The 23,403-nt window shown below is 42.2% G+C and overlaps 1 protein-coding gene across 2 annotated transcripts; it reads left to right on the forward strand.

Moving 5' to 3' along the window:
• Positions 1-11,204: 11,204 nt before the first annotated feature.
• Positions 11,205-20,855, forward strand: LOC307027195 (fibronectin type III domain-containing protein 7-like). Of its 2 annotated transcripts, XM_079695402.1 has the most exons (14): positions 11,205-11,341; positions 11,509-11,521; positions 11,670-11,930; positions 13,407-13,667; positions 14,683-14,946; positions 16,033-16,302; positions 16,635-16,889; positions 16,962-17,219; positions 17,539-17,793; positions 18,116-18,370; positions 19,028-19,288; positions 19,576-19,605; positions 19,731-19,767; positions 20,233-20,855. In XM_079695402.1, exons 1-13 carry the CDS (start codon positions 11,297-11,299, stop codon positions 19,760-19,762), a joined length of 2,460 nt encoding a protein of 819 aa, XP_079551528.1. In that variant the 5' UTR covers positions 11,205-11,296; the 3' UTR covers positions 19,763-19,767; positions 20,233-20,855. The 2 variants fall into 2 exon arrangements, with proteins under 2 accessions (XP_079551528.1, XP_079551529.1); XM_079695403.1 differs by lacking the exons at positions 19,576-19,605; positions 19,731-19,767; positions 20,233-20,855 and adding an exon at positions 19,488-19,525 and having other exon boundaries at positions 11,206-11,341.
• The last annotated feature ends 2,548 nt before the right edge of the window (positions 20,856-23,403 follow it).

The raw sequence follows: 23,403 nt of genomic DNA on the forward strand, positions 1-23,403 counted from the left end.
GAGGTGGCAGTATTGGTCAGAGGGGCACTAAGAGATGGGCTTAGTTGAGTCATAATGTTCTGTACTACTTTGTGACTAACCTGCTGAAGTACATCTCCCATCTGATTAGCAATCTCAGTAGCAAGGGCATCAGGGCTAGGAATAGCAGTGCTTGCATAACGAGGCTCATGTAAAATGCCTACAGAGGGGCTAAAAGAAGGGGCTACATCCCTACTGGCCAAAGTGAACCCTGGCGTACCCTGACTATCCCCCATTACAATACCACGCCCACAAACAGGGGTCTCAAACATAGGAGAACCCAACATTCCCCTCCCCCTGCCAAAACTAGTTCCCCCCAGATTAAAAGTCATCACGAAATAATAAAAATAAAATAATGTGTCAAAGAATAGATTTCAAAATACTGCTGCTGGTTTATGAAGAACTGAATGGTTTAGGCCCAAAATACATTTCTGATCTCCTGCTAAATTATGAACCATCCAGATCTCTCAGGTCTTCAGGGACTGGTCAGCTTTCTGTCCCCAGAGTCAGAACTAAACATGGAGAAGCAGCGTTCAGTTATTATGCTCCAAATATCTGGAACAAACTCCCAGAAACCTGCAGGTCCGCTGCAACTCTTACTACTTTTAAATCCAGGCTGAAGACTTTTCTTTTTGTCGCTGCTTTTAATTGAACTATTCATATCTTAGACTGCACTGTAACTTTTATCCATGTATTTTTTCTTTTAATGTTTGATTGGCTTTTCTTTTTAATGACTGATTTTAAATGCCATTTTCTTAATGTCTTTCATTTTTTGTAAAGCACTTTGAATTGCCTTGTGTTGAAAAGTGCTATATAAATAAACTTGCCTTGCCTTGCCTAATAAAGATTTCATGTGACACATAAAATGGATTTGTTGATGGGAATGTATGTGAATAAATTAACTCTAGGTTAACGGTACTCTTGCTATCACTACTCACCGACACTATAAACCTTGTCCCTCATGCTAGCCCTGACAACACCGGTAAGCACACATTCATCTAGGCAGCACTGTTTTACGTGTCCTGACTTGTAGTGGTTCTCTCCTATCTACACTCTTGTCATCTTTGTAAAACGATATCAGACTGGTAATTGACACAGCCATGACTTCTAGTTCAATTCAGTGTGGCTAAAATGAAAAGCTTTGTTAAAATATGCAAGCGCGCGAAAGTCAAAGTCAGCTTTATTGTCAAAAATTCTACATGTGTTATACATCCAGAAATCTCGAAATATCGTTTCCCACAGTGTGACATGTATACATAAAACAAAACAAAAAGGGCCTAGATAAACGTGGTACACATTAAACAAAACAAAAAGAGCCTAGATAACCGGGGTATACAGTTTAAAATGTTAATATATTTAAAGTGTTCAAAGTGCATTTTCAGTGCAAGTCAGTTGAAACGATCTTAAGTTGGGGTGACGTTGAAGTCGTGCGACCCTGCTGCTGTACTGGCTTGTAGTTCGTCTATAGCATAGCGTTAGCATTTTGCTTCTAGCGACTAGATTTATGATTCAAAAATTATAAAAGTAGGGTTGACATGTGGAGATTATCCGGCTGAACAAAACGTGATCCCTCTCTTAAATGTGTGTCAACCACAAACCTTATTTCGAGCTATTTTCCAAAATCCTATGGAGAAATTGCATTGGTTTTTCAAGAAGGAACCGGAAGAAGTTTACTTCCGGGTTTTATGACGCGTCACTGCGGTTCTCTATGCAGTGCGCAATAGCTTAATGTGAGCGGGAGCTCAACGTGGGCGGAGCTTCACAGATGACGCGTTACATCCTGTTTCCGGGGTAGCAGTTCTGTTCTGTTAATCGTCAGAGTACGATGGAGGTAAGTATCCCTAAATAAATTAACTATTGGTTTTTCCTGCGGTTTAAAATGTGTTGATTTTAAGTCTCACTTATTTGCTGTCAAATGTGCGCTGTCGCTACTAGTGTTACAATAGTTGTTATATGTTTCCACACGGACCCTGTTGAGGGGAACACACACCGGAGCAGGCATGCAGATGAAGCCAGGGTGTAAATGTTATGCTACGTTCTATGTAAAAGTTTAATTGTGTTAATTAAGTGTAAGCAGCTAAAAGTGCTTCAACCGTCCATTCTTGTAATATGAGGGGCAAGAATGAAACATGGTGGCAGCGGAAATTGGAAACTTGGAAGTAAGAGAGCAGTACAAAAGAAGAAAAAGAAAACAAACTTTTGCTGTGCAGCTAACCAGCTAGCCTGTAGCTAATAACAAGCAGTGGGCTGGGGAAGACCAGTGGCGTAGCCAGGAATTATTGTGTGGGTGGGCCTGGAGAAATGTAGGTGGGCCAGGGGGAGACATATTAAGCGTGGGATCTGAGCTGAAACTTCATTAATGATTTTAATGATTTTTTAATGCACTAATAGAACATAAGCATAAATTAGCAGTGAAAATAAAACATAGGCACGGCGGCCTCAGAATGTGTGTAAAACTGACAGGGATGGGTATCGTTAAGGTTTTAACTTTTATCGATAGCGCTTATCGATCCGGTCCTTTTAACCAGTGGTGTAGTGGGCGTTGGACGCGGGGATACGCCGTACCCCCACTTATTTGAAGCATGATTTCCTTTTTTAATAGTCTAATACATCTAAAATCATTGCCAGTGTTATCAGTTGCAAGTGTGTGTTTGTTGTATTAATGACGAAAACATAATAGGCAGATTTCACAGTAATAAAAACGTAGCTCAAGCATTTTTATTATTTGTCCCGCGTCCCACACATTGAGACTATGTCCCGCATTTGAGTGATAGTCGCGCAGAAAGGCCGGATCGGTTCGCTGACAGCCGGCACCGCCCTTTATTATTATATTGGCTAAACGGCATCATGTAAGTTGCGCTGACAGGCGACACAGAGGTCTCACTGTTCTGTACAGCAAGAGAAACCACTGGGTCACTTTGTCCACTTCCAGCGACAGAAGAGCAGCTTGACTCAAGATCTTCATCACCTCCCACGGGGAGAAAACTCACAGGAAGCAGGAGATTCCTGTGAACAACTTTTTCCTTTGACGTCACAGGGTCTCTAATGCAGTACACATTGATTCCTGGCTTCACAGATATCACTTCATAAACTGTGGAAACCCATCTGTCTGCAATCTTTCTTTTCCCTCTCTCACCACGATTTGCAAGCAAGACTCTGTCACCAATAGTGAGAGGTGACCCTTTTGCTTTGCAGTTGTAGTTCTTTACCTGACGCGCCTGTTCAGTCCGACTGTTCTGCCGGGCAATGTGAGCAGCTTCAGCCAGGTCACGTTTCAAGCGGGAATCAAACTCACAATGGTCAACAACAGCACTGCTAGAGAGGGGATGCTGGAACACAACATCAACTGGCAGATGTGGGATCCTCCCAAACATGAGAAAGAAAGGTGCAAAGCCTGTTGTCTCATGCTCAGTGCAATTGTAACAGAATGTCAGCATTTGGAGCATTTGTAGCCACCTGGCCTTGGAATGTGGAGGCAGGGCCCTTATCATGCCCCCAAGTGTTCTGTTGTACCGCTCGACAACTCCATTCCCCATAGGATGGTAAGGGGTGGTGTGTGACTTCTGGACGCCAGCTACCTCCATGAGCTCTTTAATGAGTTGACTCTCAAAATTGGCTACTTGATCTGAATGGATGCGTTTGGGGAAACCATATACAGTTGCAAGAAAAAGTATGTGAACCCTTTGGAATTACCTGGAGTTCTGCATAAGTTGGTCATAAAATGGAAGAAGCCACTGCTGTCCAGAAAAAACATTGCTCCACGTTTGAAGTTTGCAAAAGAGCACCTGGATGTTCATATTCTGTGGACAGATGAAACCAAAGTTGAGTTGTTTGGAAGGAACACACAACGCTATGTGTGGAGAAAAAAAGGCACAGCACACCAACATCAAAACCTCATCCCAACTGTGAAGTTTGGTGGAGGGAGCATCATGGTTTGGGGCTGCTTTGCTGCCTCAGGGCCTGGACAGATTGCCATCATCCACGGAAAAATGAATTCTCAAGTTTATCAAGACATTTTGCTGGAGAACTTAAGGCCATCTGTCCACCAATTGAAGCTCAACAGAAGATGGGTGATGCAACAGGACAACGACCCAAAGCACAGAAGTAAATCAACAACAGAATGGCTTCAACAGAAGAAAATACGCCTTCTGGAGTGGCCCAGTCAGAGTCCTGACCTCAACCCAATTGAGATGCTGTGGCATGACCTCATGAAAGCGATTCACACCAGACATCCCAAGAATATTGCTGAACTGAAACAGTTTTGTAAAGAGGAATGGTCCAAAATTCCTCCTGAGCGTTGTGCAGGTCTGATATGCAACTATAGGAAACGTTTGGTTGAGGTTATTGCTGCCAAAGGAGGGTCAACCAGTTATTAAATCCAAGGGTTCACATACTTTTTCCACCCTGCACTGTGAATGTTTACATGGTGTGTTCAATAAAAACATAAAAACATATAATTGTTTGTGTGGTTTTAGCTTAAGCAGACTGTGTTTGTCTATTGTTGTGACTTAGATGAAGATCAGAACACATTTTATGACCAATTTATGCAAAAATCCAGGTAGTTCCAAAGGGTTCACATACTTTTTCTTGCCACTGTATGCAGAAAAAGTCATTCCAAAGTTGACGAGCGACCTGTTTAGCTTACTGATTTTTACACGGGAATGCATGAGACATTTTAGTAAAATGATCTGTGACTACCAAAACATCCACACACTTTTTGTCAGTCTGTTCAGCAGTCCAGAAATCAATACAGACTAGTTCCATCGGTTCAGAGGTGCAAATGCTTTCAAGAGGAGTACGGTCGTTAGGCTCAGGTGTTTTTCCAACCACACATCGGAAGCAATTCCTCCCATGATTGATGATGTCACGTTCCATTCTTATCCAAAATAATCTCTGCCTGGCAAGAGAAAGTGTGCGGGCCTGTCCCTGATGACCAGCTGAGCCATGTATGCCATTGAGGACTTGGGCCTTAAGGGAGTCTGGAACCACAATTTGGTGGATCGTCGTGTTCATTCGTCTGTCTTTCTTTACCTTGCACAAAATGCCATCCTTGATGGAGAGTTTGGGCAAGTGTCTTAGCAGTTTTGCCACTCAGCGAGACTCAGCAGCACGCTCACGTCTTGTGGGTCTCCTGCGGCGCTGGATGTAATAGAGAGCCCTGCCTATAACATCATCCTGTTCTTGGAGATTAACAAGTTCACTCTTCGGTAGAGAGGAAGTCTGGTCGACACCAGGAACCTGAAAAACAGCTGGTCCTGTTCCTCTCACTTGGCCGACACCTCCAGTGTCGTGTGCATCTAACAGTGCTGAGACGTCATGTGATGACAGGGACCCCTGAGAAGGAGACTGGGTGACGACTTCCTCATACTGATCAACAACCACCTGGCAGTTATTAGTACACCTAAATGCATCCTGCATTGTTCTATCCACCATCCCAGACATGTGGTTCAGTAAAAACGCATAAGGTTCAGTCACAAGACGGTGGCTCATGCACGACTGGACAAATGGCTCTCTACTTAATGCATCAGCGACCACATTCTTTGGACCAGGGATATAGTTCAGGTCAAAACTGTATGCTGCGAGCTTTGAAACCCTCCTCTGCTCACAAGCATCCAACCTAGGCTTAGTCAAGATGTATGTCAATGGGTTATTATCTGTCCAGACCGTGAAGCGTCGCCCTTTTAGCCAATGGCTAAATTTGTCACAAACTGCCCATTTAAGAGCGAGAAACTCAATTCGATGTGCTGGATAGTTCAGCTGAGAGTGGGAAAGTGTCTTGCTAGCAAATGCTACAGGTCTGGCCATCTTTCCATCAGGAGGCAACTGTGAAAGGACGGCCCCTATGCCATCAAAGGAGGCATCAACTGCAAGAATTAATGGAGCGTTAAAATCTGGATGTGCTAAAGTGACACTGTGCACCAGCTCATACTTCAATGTTCCAAATGCTTCTTTGCACTCAGCATTCCAGTCTGTTGGAGAGAGTCTGACATAGCATTTTTTAGACTTTGGTTTGTGGCCTCTCCCTCTTTTGTGTGGTGTGGCAGGCTCAGACACAAGGTTGAACAGCGGCTTAGCTTTGGCAGACATCCCTCAATGAAATGGTGGTAATAGAGAACCATCCCTAAGAAAGACCGGATTTTCTTAGCACACGGTGTTTGCCCATCTTGCTCCATCAAGTCAGCTTCCTGCATATCATTTATAACCTCCACTTTACTCGGGTCGGTTTTAACACCATCCTCACAAATAATGTGTCCCAGAAATTTGACTGACCTGCGTAGAAAATAGCACTTCTTAGGGGACAGCTTTAAGTTGTTGGCAGCAAGACGTGAGAAAACCAGCCATTTCCCCATAAGGACCAGACAACCCTCCCCACCACAATTTGTGCAGGTCTGGCTTTTGACTGGGTGGGCTCAATGATGACTGTACTCCCTACTGCAGAGACATCAGACTCAGGTACTTTCGCCCACACCAAACTTTCAGACATTGGCTGCAGAATTACACATCTTTTCAGTTTTGCCGTGCCAATTTTGTTAGTCACAGCTCCACCTTTGCATCCATCTGAGGAGGACAGCAGAGACATCAACTTGGGCAAACTATCATTCTGAACACTTGTCACAGGAGATGTGATATTTTGGCAATTTACAGTTTTTTTCATCTGCGAAATGAGCCACTTGATGGCATTGCTGTCCAGAATCATTTCATCAGTCTGGCCTGGCACAACTAGAACAGGAATTATTACCTTATAGCCATAAACTGATGCAGTAAGATCATACATGGCAGATGGAGTAACAAGGTGACCACCACAACCAACTATGACAAAGTCTTCAGCTGATTTCCTTTCCATGTTAGGGATAGATTGTGAAAGTCTTCTGTCAGCTGCCTCACTAATTGTACATGCCATAGATCCACTGTCCACTAATGCTTTGAGAGCATGTCCATTATCGGTGGTCACAGCCGTGTGGAATAGACTATCAGTCTGCGGGAGTCTTTGAAGCCTTTGTACAATCAGTGTCTTATTTGATGGCACCATGCTGCTGTAGGTGTCATACAATGTTTCACAATCATCAATGTCTTTCATACCCAAGGTGGGAGGCTCACTCACATAATCTGCACTATCCTCCCTCTTGCGCAGATCATTCAGTTTCCCTGCTGGTTGTAGTGAGGAGGACATCTCCCCTCTGGGCAGTCACGTCTTGGGTGGCCAGGTAAGTGACACAGGAAGCAAAGTCTGTTCTCTCGACAGTGTATGAAAGCAGAATGAGAGCTGTCATTACATATAGAACAAGGCATGTCCGTAAAGCCCTCAATCTTTGGTGGCTTGTTGCTAGTATGTTGCCTCCTATTAGCTTGAGCATACCCAGGGGCCTGAAGCAACACCTTCTCCAGCATGCCAATCAACCTCTCGAAAGCAGGGGTGTTCTGGCTCACAGCTTGTGCCTGTTTGGGAATGTCTGACACTAAAGCAGCATTAGTGCTCACCTCAGCTACATTCATGTTTATCCTGCCTCTCTCTGTGGAAGACCTCAGTCCCTTCTCTAAATGGTATTCATCTAGCACTTCCTGAACTTCTCGTGCTGACCATTTATCAATTGTCTTGGACCTAAACGTAAGAGCTAAATCTCTGCTGGGGCAGTGTCTGATGAACATACGTGTGACTTCAATACTGGGATTATCAAACACCTTACCCTGTTCCCTAAGACAACTGTCAGCCACATCGACAGCTCTGTTTAGTCTGAGCCAGTACTCATATGGTTTCTCTTGTTCTTTTGGTAGGGTGGAATAAAAGTCAGTCAGGGGCACAGAAGAGCAATGGCTGGAGCTGAAATGTTTGCGGAGGAGTCCATAGATGGCCTGCGGGTTCTCTTGGACATCAATTCCACTATTTCTTATCCCAAACTTCACAACATCCTTTGCTCTGCCCCTCAGGTGAATCAGAATTTCTTCAGCTTGATGCTCTGGCTGGATACTGCTTTTCCTGATGTAATTTATCATCAAATCAACAGGCAGTGTGTCTGAACTCTCTCCTCTGAACACAGGTGGGTCTTTAACTCCTCTCTGAGTGACTAGCTGGACTTGGGAGAGATCTAGTGTTTGGCTGGGGAGTGTGTCTTTTTTAATGCATGTTTCTTCCTGACTCGTGTGCATAGCAGCTGTAGTGTTAATGCGTGACATAATGCTATCAGCTAGCTGCTGTACAATAGTGCTCATTTGGTCAGCTAGTCTGACATCATCAGGAGGGTTGGGGACTGATGTGCTAAAACACTTTGGTGTAGATAACTGTACTGTATGCTGGATGGAAGGTGTCATCACATCTCCACTTCTGATAGGACTGTGCACTGAATCCCCATCAAAAGTTTTCCTATCCCCCACCTTAAAGTCACCTAGTGGAAATGGAACAGGTGTGCTACATAGTCCTCTACCAACATTGAAAGGAGTCATTTCAAAGGTATTAAATCTACTGGAACTCATGTTTCATCGATAGTAAACCAAAATAAAATGACAAGTTCAAAAGAATAAGGCTTATACATAGCCGTGGGAACATGTTTCAAATGGGGGGTGCTGTGGGGATGACACCAGGGCTGGTTCCGACCAATGTGCTGCTAGGCAAGATTCTAGCTGGCAATGAAAAACCTCTACAAAAGACCAATACACTGCAAAAAGAGAAATATATTGACATGGTGCACAGCTTATATAACAAGGCTTCAAATGTATTATATATTGTTTCAATTGGGGGGGTGGACTTCACATCCTCTAGGGGGGTCCGGGGGTACCCCCCCGGGAAGATTTTTTTAACATTTTAAAGTAAAATGCTTCAATTTGGTGAACTTTGAGCGCCCAATTAGAGACTGATCTAGGGGGTACAACTCTAAACACCCATATGAAAAAGATCGGTTTGCATTTTATTAATCAAATAAGTAGGTATGTGAACATTTCCAATAACCTACCATAGCCAATAACAAATACATGTAACTTATTTTATTTGTGTTGTTCATTCATATCTTATTTGACCAGTTAACATTTATTTATTTATGTATATTTTAAAATCTCTCCAGTTTTAAACGATATTTTTGGTTTACTGTCCTATAGTATACATTGGAATGATTTCAAACCTGTTTTTATTTATCATAATAATTATAAAGGTGTGCCTTGGAAATATTTTTTTTACATAAATTGTGATCAAAACGTTTGAGACCCACTGAGATAACTTAGACTAAAGTGAACTATCTAAGCCCTCAGAGTCCTTTACCTCACTGAGGCTCTCAGTCTGACAGGAGAGGACCCTCCCTCCACATTATTGTAGAAACAGCTTCTTATATCCGTTAGCGCAGCAGAAGCTAACAACAATCCCCGCCGGTACCGCGGTATCCCCTCTCTCTATCTCTCTCACTTTGGCTGTGAGCTGCGGGCGCCTGCTAAGCCAACATCCCACACTTTCATCACTTACAGCGCCCATCGTACAGGGCAAATGGAAAATGTAACCGGGGTGAAAAGGGTGTTATCTTTACTTAATTATGAATGTTGTTACATCAAGGCTGAATTTTTTTTTTTTTTATCATATCTTGTGGAAGTGCAGATCCCCTGTCCTCCACCAGGGGGTACTGCAGCACCCTCAGCACCCCTACTTCCCACGGCCCTGGGCTTATATCAACAAAATAAACCTGAGAGTCCAACACACTGAAGGAATTGAAGCTCCAAAACGTTGCAGCGGCGAGAAGACATCCACCCTGGTCCGGTGAAGAACGGGTCACGGCACCAATGTAACCCCCGGTGTAGTGTCCCCTCGGCAACAAACCACTCAGAGCTGGTGAATACTTTGGTTTATTTCACTGCGTTTCTGCGTTTGAATTAGGGCTGGGCGATATATCGAGTTTACACGACACATCGTGGATTGCACTACATGCGATGTCGTAAATGACCAAATCTTGAACATCGAGTATTATGTTGTCAAATCAATTTCCCGCCGCGTCCAAAATGAGCTCTCCTTTCTCCCTCATAGACACAGTCACACACGCAGGCACACACGCAGGCCCCGTCTAACTTGCACACAAACATTACACACATGCACAGTGACAGAGAAGGGCTCGACATTATAAATGGCCCGCTGGCTCGGAAGCACTATTTAGACACCCCGGGCCATCATAACGTACTTTCCACTTGCCCGCTCGGGCCACTAAAAATATTGCTTGAAAGAAATAAAATTGTCCTGTGGTATAGGTATTTTGACAAGCAATGTTGTTAAATTGTTTTCGTTTATTACAACATAGCGTTTTGTGAGGCGGTTGTCGTTGTTGGGTGAAAAGCAAACAGCTGTTTGCTGCGGAGCCAGCGCGAGCAGGCTCCCGTTTGCCCGTGAGCGTCGGGCATCTTCAAATAAAAGAAAGTCACCGGAGGAGTTAAAGGAGAGTGACAGGTAGCATGAGAAGAAGAGGGAGAGAAAGTTTCAGCCAGCTTGATCGATGGAGTTGTTTTCTAGTGGTGCAGTGACGCGTCCTAAAACCCTTTTATAATCTATTGATTAGATTTATGATTCGAAAATTATAAAAGTAGGGTAGACATGTGGATATTATCCGGCTGAACAAAACGTGCATTTATCAAACAGGTTTGTTTTCCACAGACCTTATTTCCAGCTATTTTCCAAAACCCTATGGAGAAATCCCATTGCTTTTTTGTTGAGGGAACCAGCAGCTTACTTCCTGGTTTTAGGGCCCGCGTCACTGCACCTCTCAATATGATGCCAATATAAACAAGGTCTTCTGTCGGCTCTGTACATCAATGCCGACCTATGCTGACAAGTAAGTGAAGAGTAGAAAATATAAAAGGTATTGGCTATAGGGAAATGTCCCAGCAGTTAAGGAGAATGAAGGTTCTAATCTAATCTAATACATAGCCATTACATGTCTAACTCCTGATAATGACAGGAAGACAGAAAACGCATTATACTAATAATAATAATAATAATAATACTCATAATAATAGCGTTAGAAACGGAAACGGAGTCGAAAGATAATCTTTCTCTCGCCATTGACTTCAATACATACTTTTTCTGAAATAATTAAGGTCCCCTGGAGGTCCACCGGAAGGGGAGGGACTTCACCTCTCTATTACGCTACTTCACTGTGACCGGTCAATTGCTTCAGTGGGAGGGACCAAATGCAGCTATTTATACCAGCACAGACACAATATGTTTAGAAGAAGGTGAAACCTTGAAGAGAGAAGCATTTATATCCAACAGAAGCTGCATAGTGTGAGGAGCGAAGTCATTTTACTTCAAGAAAATATGAAGTGGCCAGCGATTTTTGTCTTGCTGAGCATATGCTCACAGGTAAAGTAACGGACTAAAATGTGTTAATAGTCATTTTGCTTATTTCATTTCAGGCTCAGAAATCCTGTTTTTAAAAAGGAGTGATACAATGTTACAGTCAAGTAGTAGGAACTTGAATGTCATATAAAACCATAACCGTTTTAATATTTTATTATCTACATTTGCAGGCTGCAGCACGAGGTATGTATTTTATATTTTACCATAACTACACTGCAGATGGTAATATCATTTCCATATGAGAATGAAAGGACACAAAATATTGATGGTAGGCTATATGTATTTCTCAGGGTGTAAAAAAGTAGGCTACTATAAAGATGCTCTCTCTCAGATATCGAAGTATCCGTGTTCTCTGCAACATCGAAGAGCGTGATTCTCAGATGGACCAGGGTCTACGGAGCCAGCTCATACAAGGTCATCGCCGCCCCCCAGAACTCCCCAGGCAACCCCGTTGGTTATGCCGTGTTTGGTCCACACACAATGATGGGCACCATCAACTCTCTGTCCCCAAACATCATGTATACATTCACAGTTGCAGCTCTGGATAATGCTCAAGAGATACTAAACATTGGAACTATCGATTCTTCCTCAGGTGAGGTAACCTTGTGATGTTAAAGCACTTAATTGAGTGTTTTATTCTTGTTTAGTTTCATCACACACACACACAAACGTTCTGGTGCATTTGTTTTAGTTAAGCTAGTACAGTAGGCCTACCGTTTTATTCTGTGATATTCGGGCAAACTAATTATATCTCTCTCTCTCGTGTGTGTGTATATACAAAAGTATTGGGACACTCCTTAATCATTGAATACAGGTGTTTCATTCAGTCCCATTGCCACAGGTGTATCAAATCAAGCACCTGGCCCTGCAGTCTGCCTTTACAAACATTTGTGAAAGAATGGGTCGTTCTAAAGCACTTTGAGCACCAGGAAAAGCGCTTTATAAAAGTAATTTATTATTAAAGAGCTCACTGAATTTGAACGTGGTACTGTAATATGCCACCGTTGCAACAAGTCAGTTCGTGAAATGTCTTCTTTCGTAGATATTCCACGATCAACTGTAAGTGTTATTATTGCAAAGTCTAAGCGTTTAGGAACCACAGCAACTCACGTAAAGATCACGTAAAGTTACAGATCGGGGGCGCAGAGTGCTTAAAAGTCGCCAAAGCTCTACTGACTCGATAACTGCGGAGTGCTGCCACTGAAGTGCTGCCAGAGCAGTGGAAACGTGTTCTGTGGAGGGACGAAACACGCTTCTCTATCAGGCAGTCTGATGGACGAGTCTGGGCTTGGCGAATGCCAGGAAAACGTTACCTGCCGGACTGCATTGTGCCAACTGTAAAGTTTGAGGGATAATGCTGTGGGGTTGTTTGTCTGGTGATTCTTAATGCTTCATCTTACCAAGTCATTTTGGACAATTCTATGCTTCCAACTTTGTGGAAACCGTTTGGGGAAGGCCCTTTTCTGTTCCAGCATGACTGTGCCCATGTGCACAAAGCATGGTCCATAAAAGCCTGGTTGGATGAGTTTGGTGTGGAAGAATATGACTGGCCTGCACAGAGCCCTGACTTGAACACCTTTGGGCTGAACTAGAACGGAGATTCTCCAAAATCTTGTAAAGCCTTTCCAGGAATTAATAGCTGCAAAGGGGGGGACCAACTTCATATTAATGCCCAAGAATTTGGAATGGGATGTCATAAAAGCTCCTTTAGGTGGCCCAATACTTTTGTCTATATAGTGTATGCACATTACAGTCAGAATATTTTTTTTAAACATTTGTTATCTGAATAACTAATGTAACGTGTACATTTTAAAACACTTAAATGGTAGTTTGATGATGAACAGAGGAGCACAGAAGAGTCACTGTTAGTTCCTCATGATTTAAATAAGCCTTTCTTTAAGCAAATAGTTTTATTTTATTACATTCAGCATTCAAATTGACGTACTGTTGCAGACACAAAATAAATAGTTTGCCCTGAAATCTGTGGGTAAAAAGATGGATTGCATTGCCAACTATCGCTGAGAAGGTGTAGTATCTCGTCAAACTGTATTTCTTGTGAATCTTTTAGCTCCTGAGGTGATGGATCCAATCCTGACGGTGAAGTCGAAGGACAGCAAGACTTTTATCGTGTCTTTCAGCTTGAAGACCGGGGTGACATCTTACATCATACGATTGCAGAATCCAAACCGCTTCATCAGAGAAAACATCGTGTCCTCCTCCCCCGCTGAGATTGAGTCTCTCGACCCGTACACAGAGTACTCACTCAGCATCATGTCTGTGAACAGTGGAGGCCAGAGCCAGCCATCTTCACCTGTGACTGCAAAGACAGGTACTGTTGTAGTGTTTGTGTCCATAATTCAAGATTGAGAAACAAAACTTCAGAAATGTATTCAGTGGGTAAACAATTAAACCCCAAGGGCTGGATTATAGCAATGAGTCACATATTCAGTAAGAAACAATATGTCCTGTTCTTCTCAGTCTCCATACGCTGCAGGAGTCACTTGTTCTCCTTCATTGTCTCTTAGCAGAGTATACAGTCCTGTCAGGGAATGTATACACATTATCTTCAGTTTTTGTGCAAAAAGAATCCAGGGTTTTTCTTGCCGATCAATGCCTTAGGGTCTTTCCAGTAAAGACGGTAAGTATACCGGACCCTTCTCTGTTAAACACAATGGGAGGACCTGATCCTGAGAACATGGCTGGCACCTCTCTACTCCATCCCCAGGGGACTATCTGATCCACATGAGTACAAAATAACATGCTACAGGCAGTCATTGTTTTTGTTCGCCGTTTGCCATTATTCACCTCTGATTTAATTTCCCTTCCTTGAATGTAGGTTTCTGTTTATGTAAGATTGAGAATAACTACACTGTAGGTGGATATATTTATACATCCACCATTTTTCAAAATTATAACCGAAGCTTTCCACTTGCATGTTTGAAACTAAAAACAACTTTTTTTACATCTAAATTCAAACATGTGAGATTTGATTGCTCACTTATTCAGAAACAACATGAAAACTATGCTTTTCATTTTTTAGTAGGTGCATAAAAGTCTGTGCTGATACTTGGGTGCAGCCCATATTCTGACATCACTGCTTGGATCTGTGACTGCTGACAATAAAACAAAATTTAAAAAAATGGATTCACAAAAAAGTAAGGGCTTTACTAGGACTTAACTGCTGTAAAACATGACAAAAGATATTTATTCCCTTAAGACTTGGCTTCAAAAGCATACATCTTAAATGACTAAGTAAGCAACAATCAAAGTCAAGAGAAACATATTCACTCAAAGTACAGTCGCCCTAATCGCTTCATAATGTTAAACTTTGTCCCCCTCCACAGTGTTGCCCCCTCCTCAGCTCTCTGCCTCCTCTCCCAGCAATGACAGCATCACTGTGTCCTGGGCTCCTGTTGCCAACGCTGTCCAGTACAGCCTGTCTCTGTACAAGTTTGGCTGGAACACCACCTTCATCAAGCACAACACTTCCAGCACCAATTGGATCGTCTCCGGCCTGGATATGGGCTCAGTCTACGTCATAAAGGGTTTCGCCTGGGACCCCGAGGGCCGTCAGGGAGAGGACAGTCAGTACATCAACCAGATGACAAGTAAGCGTGCACTGAGACTCTTTTCTGTGTGTGGGAAATACCCATGATTGCTCCTACAAGTATATAGAGTCCATGTGCCTTTTTTATTTGATCATGTAAGAAATATTACACGTGTAGAGATGAGACACAATATTAACTAGGCTTGCAATTTCAAATGAACTTAACAGTCACAGAGAACTTTTCATGTTATATATATATTTTTATAAGCATTACATGTTTTTTAGACGCTTTTATCCAAAGCGACTTACATACTCAATACTGTGGGCAATCCCCACAGGAGCAATTTGGGGAAAAGTATCCAGGGACACAATGACATTCTGACTGCAGAGGGGTTTGAACCTGTGACCCCCTTATCCGAACACCAACGCTCTATCCACTGCACCACACGCCTCCTCCACACAAAAGTTTTTGCTTTTCAGAAGCATTTAACCTCTTCACAGTCTTACACTTATTAGAAATATATAATGGTGGAACCTAAAACATGACCTTAAGACACAGAATATTGTGTAAAAATATATATCTTCAAATGATTATCATGGGATGTAGCCTATATAAGCTACAAAAAACATGACTGAAGTTGTTTGAAATAGTATTAAAACCCTTTGTTTCATAAAGGAAACTACTCCATACAAGAAAAGGTTCTACATTTGAACTTGGGCGACTCCTAGTAGTTCAAAAAGACACATAGGTAGCACTGGTCTTCTCTGGAGTGTCTTATTCGTCCACAGAGACTTATGCCATCATAAGAATACAAAAACTGTACAAATAGAACTAGTTATAAAGCCATGTTCAAATAACTCGATAAGTGTTGACATGTAAACAGTCATTTGATGCTGAAATAGTGGGTCTCTGGGTTGGTTTGAACTATATAAAATATTTTCAACCTCAGGCTGTGACATCTATATCTAAGAACGACAGCCATCTGATGAATACAGTATTATTAGTAATATTTTCTTCACAAAACATTACTGGTAAGAGTAATTTAGAAACTATTACTCTAATTATACTTCTCTACTCCTGTTAGTGTGTTTTTTATGTGTGCTTTTATTTAATGTATCATTTGGGCATGTTTTATTGTTTTCACAGGACCTGCTTTGCCATCTATTGCCAATGTCTCCATGGTGATGAATAACGGTTTGGCCGGTATCTCCGTGTCCTGGGAACGGGATGAGGGGGTCTTTGGGTCCCTCCAGTACCATGTGATGAGCGACCAGAACCTCACCTGTAACTCCACATCCACATCCAGCTCCTGCACCCTTGCTCCAGTGGGCTGCGGAGAGGTACACACAGTCCGGGTCAGCACCTCCAACGAGGCCGGGCCCAGCGACCAATCCGGCCCCATGGTGTTCATCACCTGTGAGTATTAGACTACATTTAGTTCCGATCACACTTGTGAACACAGAAGAATTCTTAATGTTCTCATCAATTGAATAGATTAAATCTAATATACAATGAAATAAAACGGATACTTTGAACATACACTTCGCTACAAGAGTTATGATTACATTTAGTTGTTTAATGAGAAACATTATTGTGTTAATGCAAGAATTCTACGTAAAACATAATAATGTTTTTCTCATTAAACATTAGTGCTAGATATGGATACAAAAATGATGGCAGCACTAGTTTGCTCTGAAACCCTCTGTCATTAAAATATGACTAAACTCCCTGCTGTCCTGTCCGGTCAGCCCCCTGCCCCCCACAGTCTCTGGCTGTTGTGGAGTCGACAGAAGGAAGCTGCACGCTGACCTGGGACACGGTGACTCACGTCGACAGCTACACAGCCTTCATCAAGAGAGGAGACGGTGCAGAGGAGAGCTGCAACACCACCAGCAGGAGCTGCACCTACAACTGCACATGTGGCCACACATACCTGATGTCTGTGATGGCCTTCAACCAGGCTGGCAGCAGTCCTGAAGGACAGGTTCTCAACGACACCATCTGTAAGTAGCCACTGAGGGGACAGATTTGAATTCATGATTTTCTGTGTATCACACCACCTGTGTGTCTTTCAGTGCTCTGTTGTCCAGAGGGTGTATCCATCTCCGCGGTGAGCACTGACATGTTTGAGATCACGTGGACGGTCTCTCGGGGGGCAGAGCTGTACCAGACTCGAGCTGCAGAAAGTTCAGAGGTCATCCTGTGTAACGACACGGCTCCGGTGTGCGCCCTCTCTGACCTCAGCTGCGACAGTTCCTACAGCGTGGTGGTGACACCCTGCAACGACATCAGCGGATGCAACCGGGCATGCAAAGCTCACACACAAATCACAGGTAGGAAACGTGTGCCCACATGTATCCAGCAAATATCCAGTTACATTTTTAAGTTGTAAAGTTTTCCACTTTGTTTCATTTTCAGATTTCCCATTTAAACAGCAGTAAAACATCAGTGAAAAAAAGTTTTGAATGACTTCAAATGCTTGATATCTAATATTATGAACTAGACTGGTCATCAGAGAGCTACAGTATATTTTAAAACTACACAGGCCTACAGCCAGTTCATTAATTTCACATCCATTCCTCATGTACTGTATGTGGAGTAGTCTCAGAGGTTTGATCATGCTCTTAATTCCTCTTTTCCTCCACCCGTCAGCTCCATGCATGCCGATGAATCTGACGTTGACTCAGAGAAACTCCTCCTGCTTCAGTGTCAGCTGGACTCCAAACAACAGGCTTGCTATTTACACCGTGACAGCGTCGGGAGATGACGGCACACGCACCTGCAACACAGACGGAAACAGCTGTGACATCACTGACCTTCCTTGTGGCTCTAATTTTGAAGTCAGCGTCATAGCAACCAGCCCCGCAGGCTTGGGTTTACCCAGCTACTCTGAATTGTTGGAAACAGGTGAGTGGTCAAAAGTTGGGATTGAACCATTTTATTATAAAGCACAGGCAGGACTTAAAAACAACAATATAATAGCGTGCTAGTGACATGTAGCGCCACCTACAGCCTCAAGAACACCTTCAGGGTTCCTCAGCATGGAATACGAACAGATATATTTGTAATAAAAACTGATTTCTTAGTTAATATCAAGCTGTCTTTTGCTCTTTTCTGCTGTAACAAATGTAAATGTCCCCTCTGTGGGAAGAATATAGGTATTCTGATTTTTATAAAGATAGTTTTTTGTTCCACTCCTTAACACTACATTTATCATCCTCTTCTCCAGGACCGTGCTGCCCGGTGGATCAGGTGGTGGATCAGGTGACGCAGGCAATGAGCAATGTGTCATGGTCTCCTGCTAAAGGGGCGCATACATTCATCACTTCCCTAACATCAACACGTGGCCACGCCCGCTGCCACACCATGGACTCCCACTGCCTCATGGGATGCATCACCTGTGGGACCAACTACACCGTCACCATGGAGGCGATCAGCCACAGCGGGCGCCGGTCAAACTGCTCCTATGAGGGCTTCTCGTCCAGTAAGTGATTGGGTTTTCTTCCAATGAAAAGAAAATACTTTGCAACTGTAGTGTATCTACCAGAAAGCACTGACATGACACTTTTATTATAAAAAAGAAGCAATACATATCTATTACGATTGTTTATGGTATGTATCAATATAAAAGTAGGAATCTTAATCATTTTCAATAAAATTGGATTTGAAACACTTGTTATATTTATTTGTACAAAAGGGGTTCTCACATGTTTGTAGTTTTTAAGATTTAAAAAAAAATCTTGAGGACGAGCATCCAAAGTAAAAACATAACTAAATGTTTAAAACATGTAGCTGCTATAAAAAACTATAAATGTTTTGTAAATTACTGACAAATGTAAGCCTACTTCTATTAATCGAACCATTTAGCATTATCTTCGTGGCCCAATAGATGGCGCTCTGACACCCACACAACAGTAGAGTCCGTACCCTTTTTGTAAAACAACAAAATACACTTTAAATTCAAAGCCATTTCTTGACTGCTTTGCTCATGTGCGTCAGGATTAACATTTGACAGATCGGTGAAATATATGTTCCAAAAATTAAAACAATTTGTCATGCTCTCTTTGAATGGGCTGGTTATCTTTCAGACATTAAAGCCACTGCAGAAAGCTCCCTTCATGTCTCTCTCTCTCTCTCTCAGGTGCCTGCTGTCCATCAGGCGTCCGGCTCTATGGGATGGCCCACAGCTCTCTGCGGGTGCACTGGCGCGGTGCTGGCAGCAGCCACAGCTACGTCACAGAGCTGGTGGGCAGCAGGAACAACTACACCTGCACCGCCTCCCCCGGGGAGAGCAGCTGTGATGTTCCCAACATCCAGTGTGGGGATGTCTACACTGTGGTGGTGACTCCGCTCACACCAGAGGGCAGCAAAGTCCTCTTCTGCACCCAGAGGATCTACTCAGGTAGGATTGTGACATCTCTCACAGTTGTTTATGATGATAAATAATATAGGAATTTAGTTTGGCGCTAATGTGTCCTTTTGTTTATATTAAAAGTTAACCCTCTGTTTATGCTCTTAACGGAAAAGTTTTAGCACTAGTGATTTTATGTCTTTCTGTATTTGGGAACACAACAGCAGTAAAGACGATTCAATCCCCACAGGACAACAAAGGTGGCACAGCTGAATCATTTTAAAAATGATTGACAACATTTTGACTGAATTTCAACTTTTTTTTCCCTGCTCTCTCAGTCTCTTGCGCAGGCAGCAACCTTGGTACAGGTGAGTGTTATAATTTGCAAAAATATATTTATAACTCTATTTTAAGTCTCACCCAAACATTTATTTGACTTGAGAAGTAAAATTATTATTTTTCTCTAATGTCATTTCAACCTGTTGTTCTGCAGTGATATACAGAGGAAAGAGAAGCGTGGACTAGATATGGTAAGTAAAAATACGACAATTATACAGAAACTGTAGTGGAAGCTGTACATAGCAGCAACTGCTATAGTGGTTGACTAAAGACGCAAGCATAAAGTTATGTGAAGCCAGTGAGCTTGCCTCTTTGAGACCAGCTTTAAATCATCTTTTAAACTTCACAATATAATTAACAATAAAGCAAGCTAAAAGATGAACTTTTATGAAAACACCAATATTAAAGCAACGCAGGCACGACATGAAACGAGAACAGAAACAAAACTCTGATACTTGTTACAGTAAGACATAATAATTAAGTATATTATACATGTTCAGGTATAATGATGATTCTCTCTGCTGGTCACAATAAAACATTATTTTGATCAAGATCTGAAAACTTTGATTTGACACTCTGCTGTTATAAGATGTAACAATTTACTTAATGGATATACATTTCTTCAAACTGAATGTGACTGAATCTCTTCTCCACAGACGCAACACCGCCATCTTCCTTTTCCTGCTCTTCCTCCATCAGTCCCGCACCACTGCAATAAAGCCAACTCATGGATGAATAGAAGGACTTGCCTGCACTGGACAACATGCCTGTGTGTTGTCCAGTGGTGATAGTGAAATCATTTTAATAATACATTTGTATGTGTTTTTATGTCTGTATCACTGATAAAACAATACCCCTCTATTCCCTAAACGATCTTGATCAAGCACTCGAAGAGACGAGTGCATATGTTTGCTGCTCATGAGGCAACATGTACAATGTGGACATGAAACATGTTAAAAGTACCTCTTGAACAAATCACCATATTGACAAAAAGATCAATTGGCAAAAGAGTAACACTGCCTAAGCAGACCTTGAAGAATATTTTTGCCCCTTCATTTTCTGAATAATTGATTGGATGGTTGGCCAAAAAGTAAATAATTGTAGGTCTGCCCCCAAGTAGGAAGGCTCCTGGTGATCTGTGTCACCTAATCATGTGTTCTCAGGATGAATTCAACTGTTTGTGATATGTGTCTCTGTTGTTGTGAAAACCTGATTCATAGATCAGTAAATAAATTATTCCGAGCATCATTTTTGTGATGTGTGGTTTATTTTGCCCATAGATTTGTGCTTCAAAATCTTGTTTTATGCCGTTTGTTGCCAAATTGTGGCGGACCATAACTAAGTGTACCTACTCCAATACTTTGACTCCACTATAATCCAAAGGCTAATGCTTTTGACTTCCCTCAGTTTGTTTGATAACTTTTGAATATACATTTTTAACTAAAAGGTATTTATATTTAATGTCAGCTTCAGATCTATCCATCAGATTCAATTATAATACAATATATTATACCGAAACGGGCCTTTTATATAATGAGGTCTTTTACTTATCTTTTTCAGTAGTGTTCACATTTACTTTCTATCTTTCTTACCTAAAAGAATAGTGACCAACATTGTTACCCGGCCACACTTTGGATATTTTCTTTTCCTGCTCCAAAGAAAGTTGTCCGGCAGGAAGTGCTTTTGGCAAGTTTTCATAACTGGTGAAAATGCTCAGACACCTTGGTGAAAATGTATCGTAGTTGTGAAACTGAAACTAAGGTAAATCAGGCACATTTGCTTCAGTGTGTTGTTCTGACCCCCTGGGCAATTTACTAACAACATTAGTCCTTATTTAATATGTATTCCTTTTATCTATTCAATCTGATATCTGATGTCAGATATCCTGTCCTTGATAAAACATCTGCTCAGTATCCCAGAGTCAAAAAGGTTTTCAGGTTATTTAAAATTAAAATATTGATATCAAATTGGAAACAATGAATCTATATACAAGTTGACTGATTTAACTAATTGCTTGAGCTCTAGTTGACAGTTTGTAATACTGTTTACATGTCCCCTTAAGTCTGGAAGAGGTGTGAAAATGTGTTTATAACTGAACATATAAAATGTGTTTGACAATAGCGGTATGGAGCTTTGGCAATGCAGTTACAACTTATGTGTCCATTGATTGTTTTTAAACTTGTTTATTCAAACTCATACCTTTTTAGAAGTATTTGTATGGAGGAGTATTAGGGCCAGAACAACTAGAGTAGAACGTTTTTTAATTTTAACAATAAAGTTTAAATGTCTGTATTCTCGATATTTTTACTTTAACATTTCCACTAAAAGTGCAAAATATATTTAAAGCTGCAGCAGATTTGTTAACCATGTCTGTATTTAAGTTAATTCTGTTTGGAAACAATGTTGGGCTCTGCAAAACGCAATTCTTTAGAAAACTAAATAGTTCCCCCCCAGTTTGAATAAGGTGCCTCGGATGTTATTGTGACTGGACCCTAAACATCTTCTTTATCATTTCCCCCCTCTATGTATCAAACTAAAACTCTTCTGTGGGACTCGCTACCTCATGTTATTTGTCTTTACTCCAAATATTTCTTCTTTTTTACATTCCTGGCAGAAATAGGTTTTCTACAATGAAAGTTCATCAACAGAATAGAGCAGGGGTCGGCAACCTTTCTGATATGAAGTGCCATTTAAAAAAAAAATGTTTTCAGCGTGCCAACGATCGAGAATTACCAAGGGGGGGGGGGGGGGGGGGCGTTGAGGAGCTTGACGCTCGTCAACTATCACCCGGAGGGCGGGGGAGCCTCGCTGCGTTGAAGCAGTGTGTGGACCTGTCAGCGCAACTTACATGATGCCGAATTTAACAAACACATTTAAATAATTGGTTTAAACGGCATAATAATAAGGACGATCGTCCGTTCTGTGATTTTCCAGAGCACACATGTTATGATATTAGGGTCATGCAGAGTGAGATGAGATCGATGTCCCTTTAAGAGAGAGAGAGAGGGGTGTGATGTATTTTGTGAAACAGAAGAACAGCTAAATAAATTCAACGGCCTCCGAAGAAGAGCTCGCCTCTCTCCAGTCATTTAAGCTAAAGTGGGTTATTGAACCTGAAGCTTGTTGCTTCTGCCCTCCTCGACTACGGTCTGGGAGCCGACAGGAAAGTTCAACACACAGATGGCCAGTCCGCCCCTTTGTAGCATATTATTTCGATGAGAGATGAGCAGATCGCCACTGGGCTTTCAACTAAATAAACAGCCACGCAAAAACTGCGGCATTTGTACAGCTCCTTATGGGTACTGCAATTAGTGAAGTGCTTTCCTCCGTGGTGAAACAATCAGCACTGCACCACGGAGGAAAGCGGCAGAAAGTCACCTGGAGTTAAAGAGAGCCGGGCTGCGTTGCGTGCATGGCTTCCTTCTGCAGGTAACGGGGAGACGCGCTCTGGCGGCGGTCTCGTTCAGGATCCGAAAATACAATTTAAATATTTTGCACACTTATTCCACTTATTCCTAGTGTGCCACTGGTTACGGTGCCGCGTGCCAATGCTGGCACGCGTGCCAGGGGTTGCCGACCCCCTGGTATAGAGTATTGGAAATGCTTTGAGGCCTTAAGGTAGAGGAAGTCCAATTCCTTTTTCAGACCCATACAGTAGAGTATCCAGGGTATGGCTGGGGTAGGCTACAGCCATACCAAGAAATATCTTAGCCCCACCATGAAAGATTATGTTAAAGTAAGCAAAAAAAAAGTCAGTCGAGTAAATTGCACAGACAGCAGCGAGATTGATTACAGTAGCCACTTGTCTGGAAATGCCGAGGACTAGA

This window comes from Notothenia rossii, assembly GCF_949606895.1.
Source record: "Notothenia rossii genome assembly, contig: scaffold_159, whole genome shotgun sequence".
Classification (NCBI taxonomy): Eukaryota; Metazoa; Chordata; class Actinopteri; order Perciformes; family Nototheniidae; genus Notothenia; species Notothenia rossii.

What these genes read in the sequence shown, in the direction of transcription:
- LOC307027195 (XM_079695402.1), top strand. Translation starts at nt 11,297, where the DNA reads ATGAAGTGGCCAGCGATTTTTGTCTTGCTGAGCATATGCTCACAG. An exon ending in AGCTCACACACAAATCACAG is followed by an intron (nt 17,220 to 17,538) that starts GTAGGAAACGTG and finishes TCCACCCGTCAG; the next exon opens with CTCCATGCATGCCGATGAAT. An exon ending in CACCCAGAGGATCTACTCAG is followed by an intron (nt 19,289 to 19,575) that starts GTAGGATTGTGA and finishes CTGCTCTCTCAG; the next exon opens with TCTCTTGCGCAGGCAGCAAC.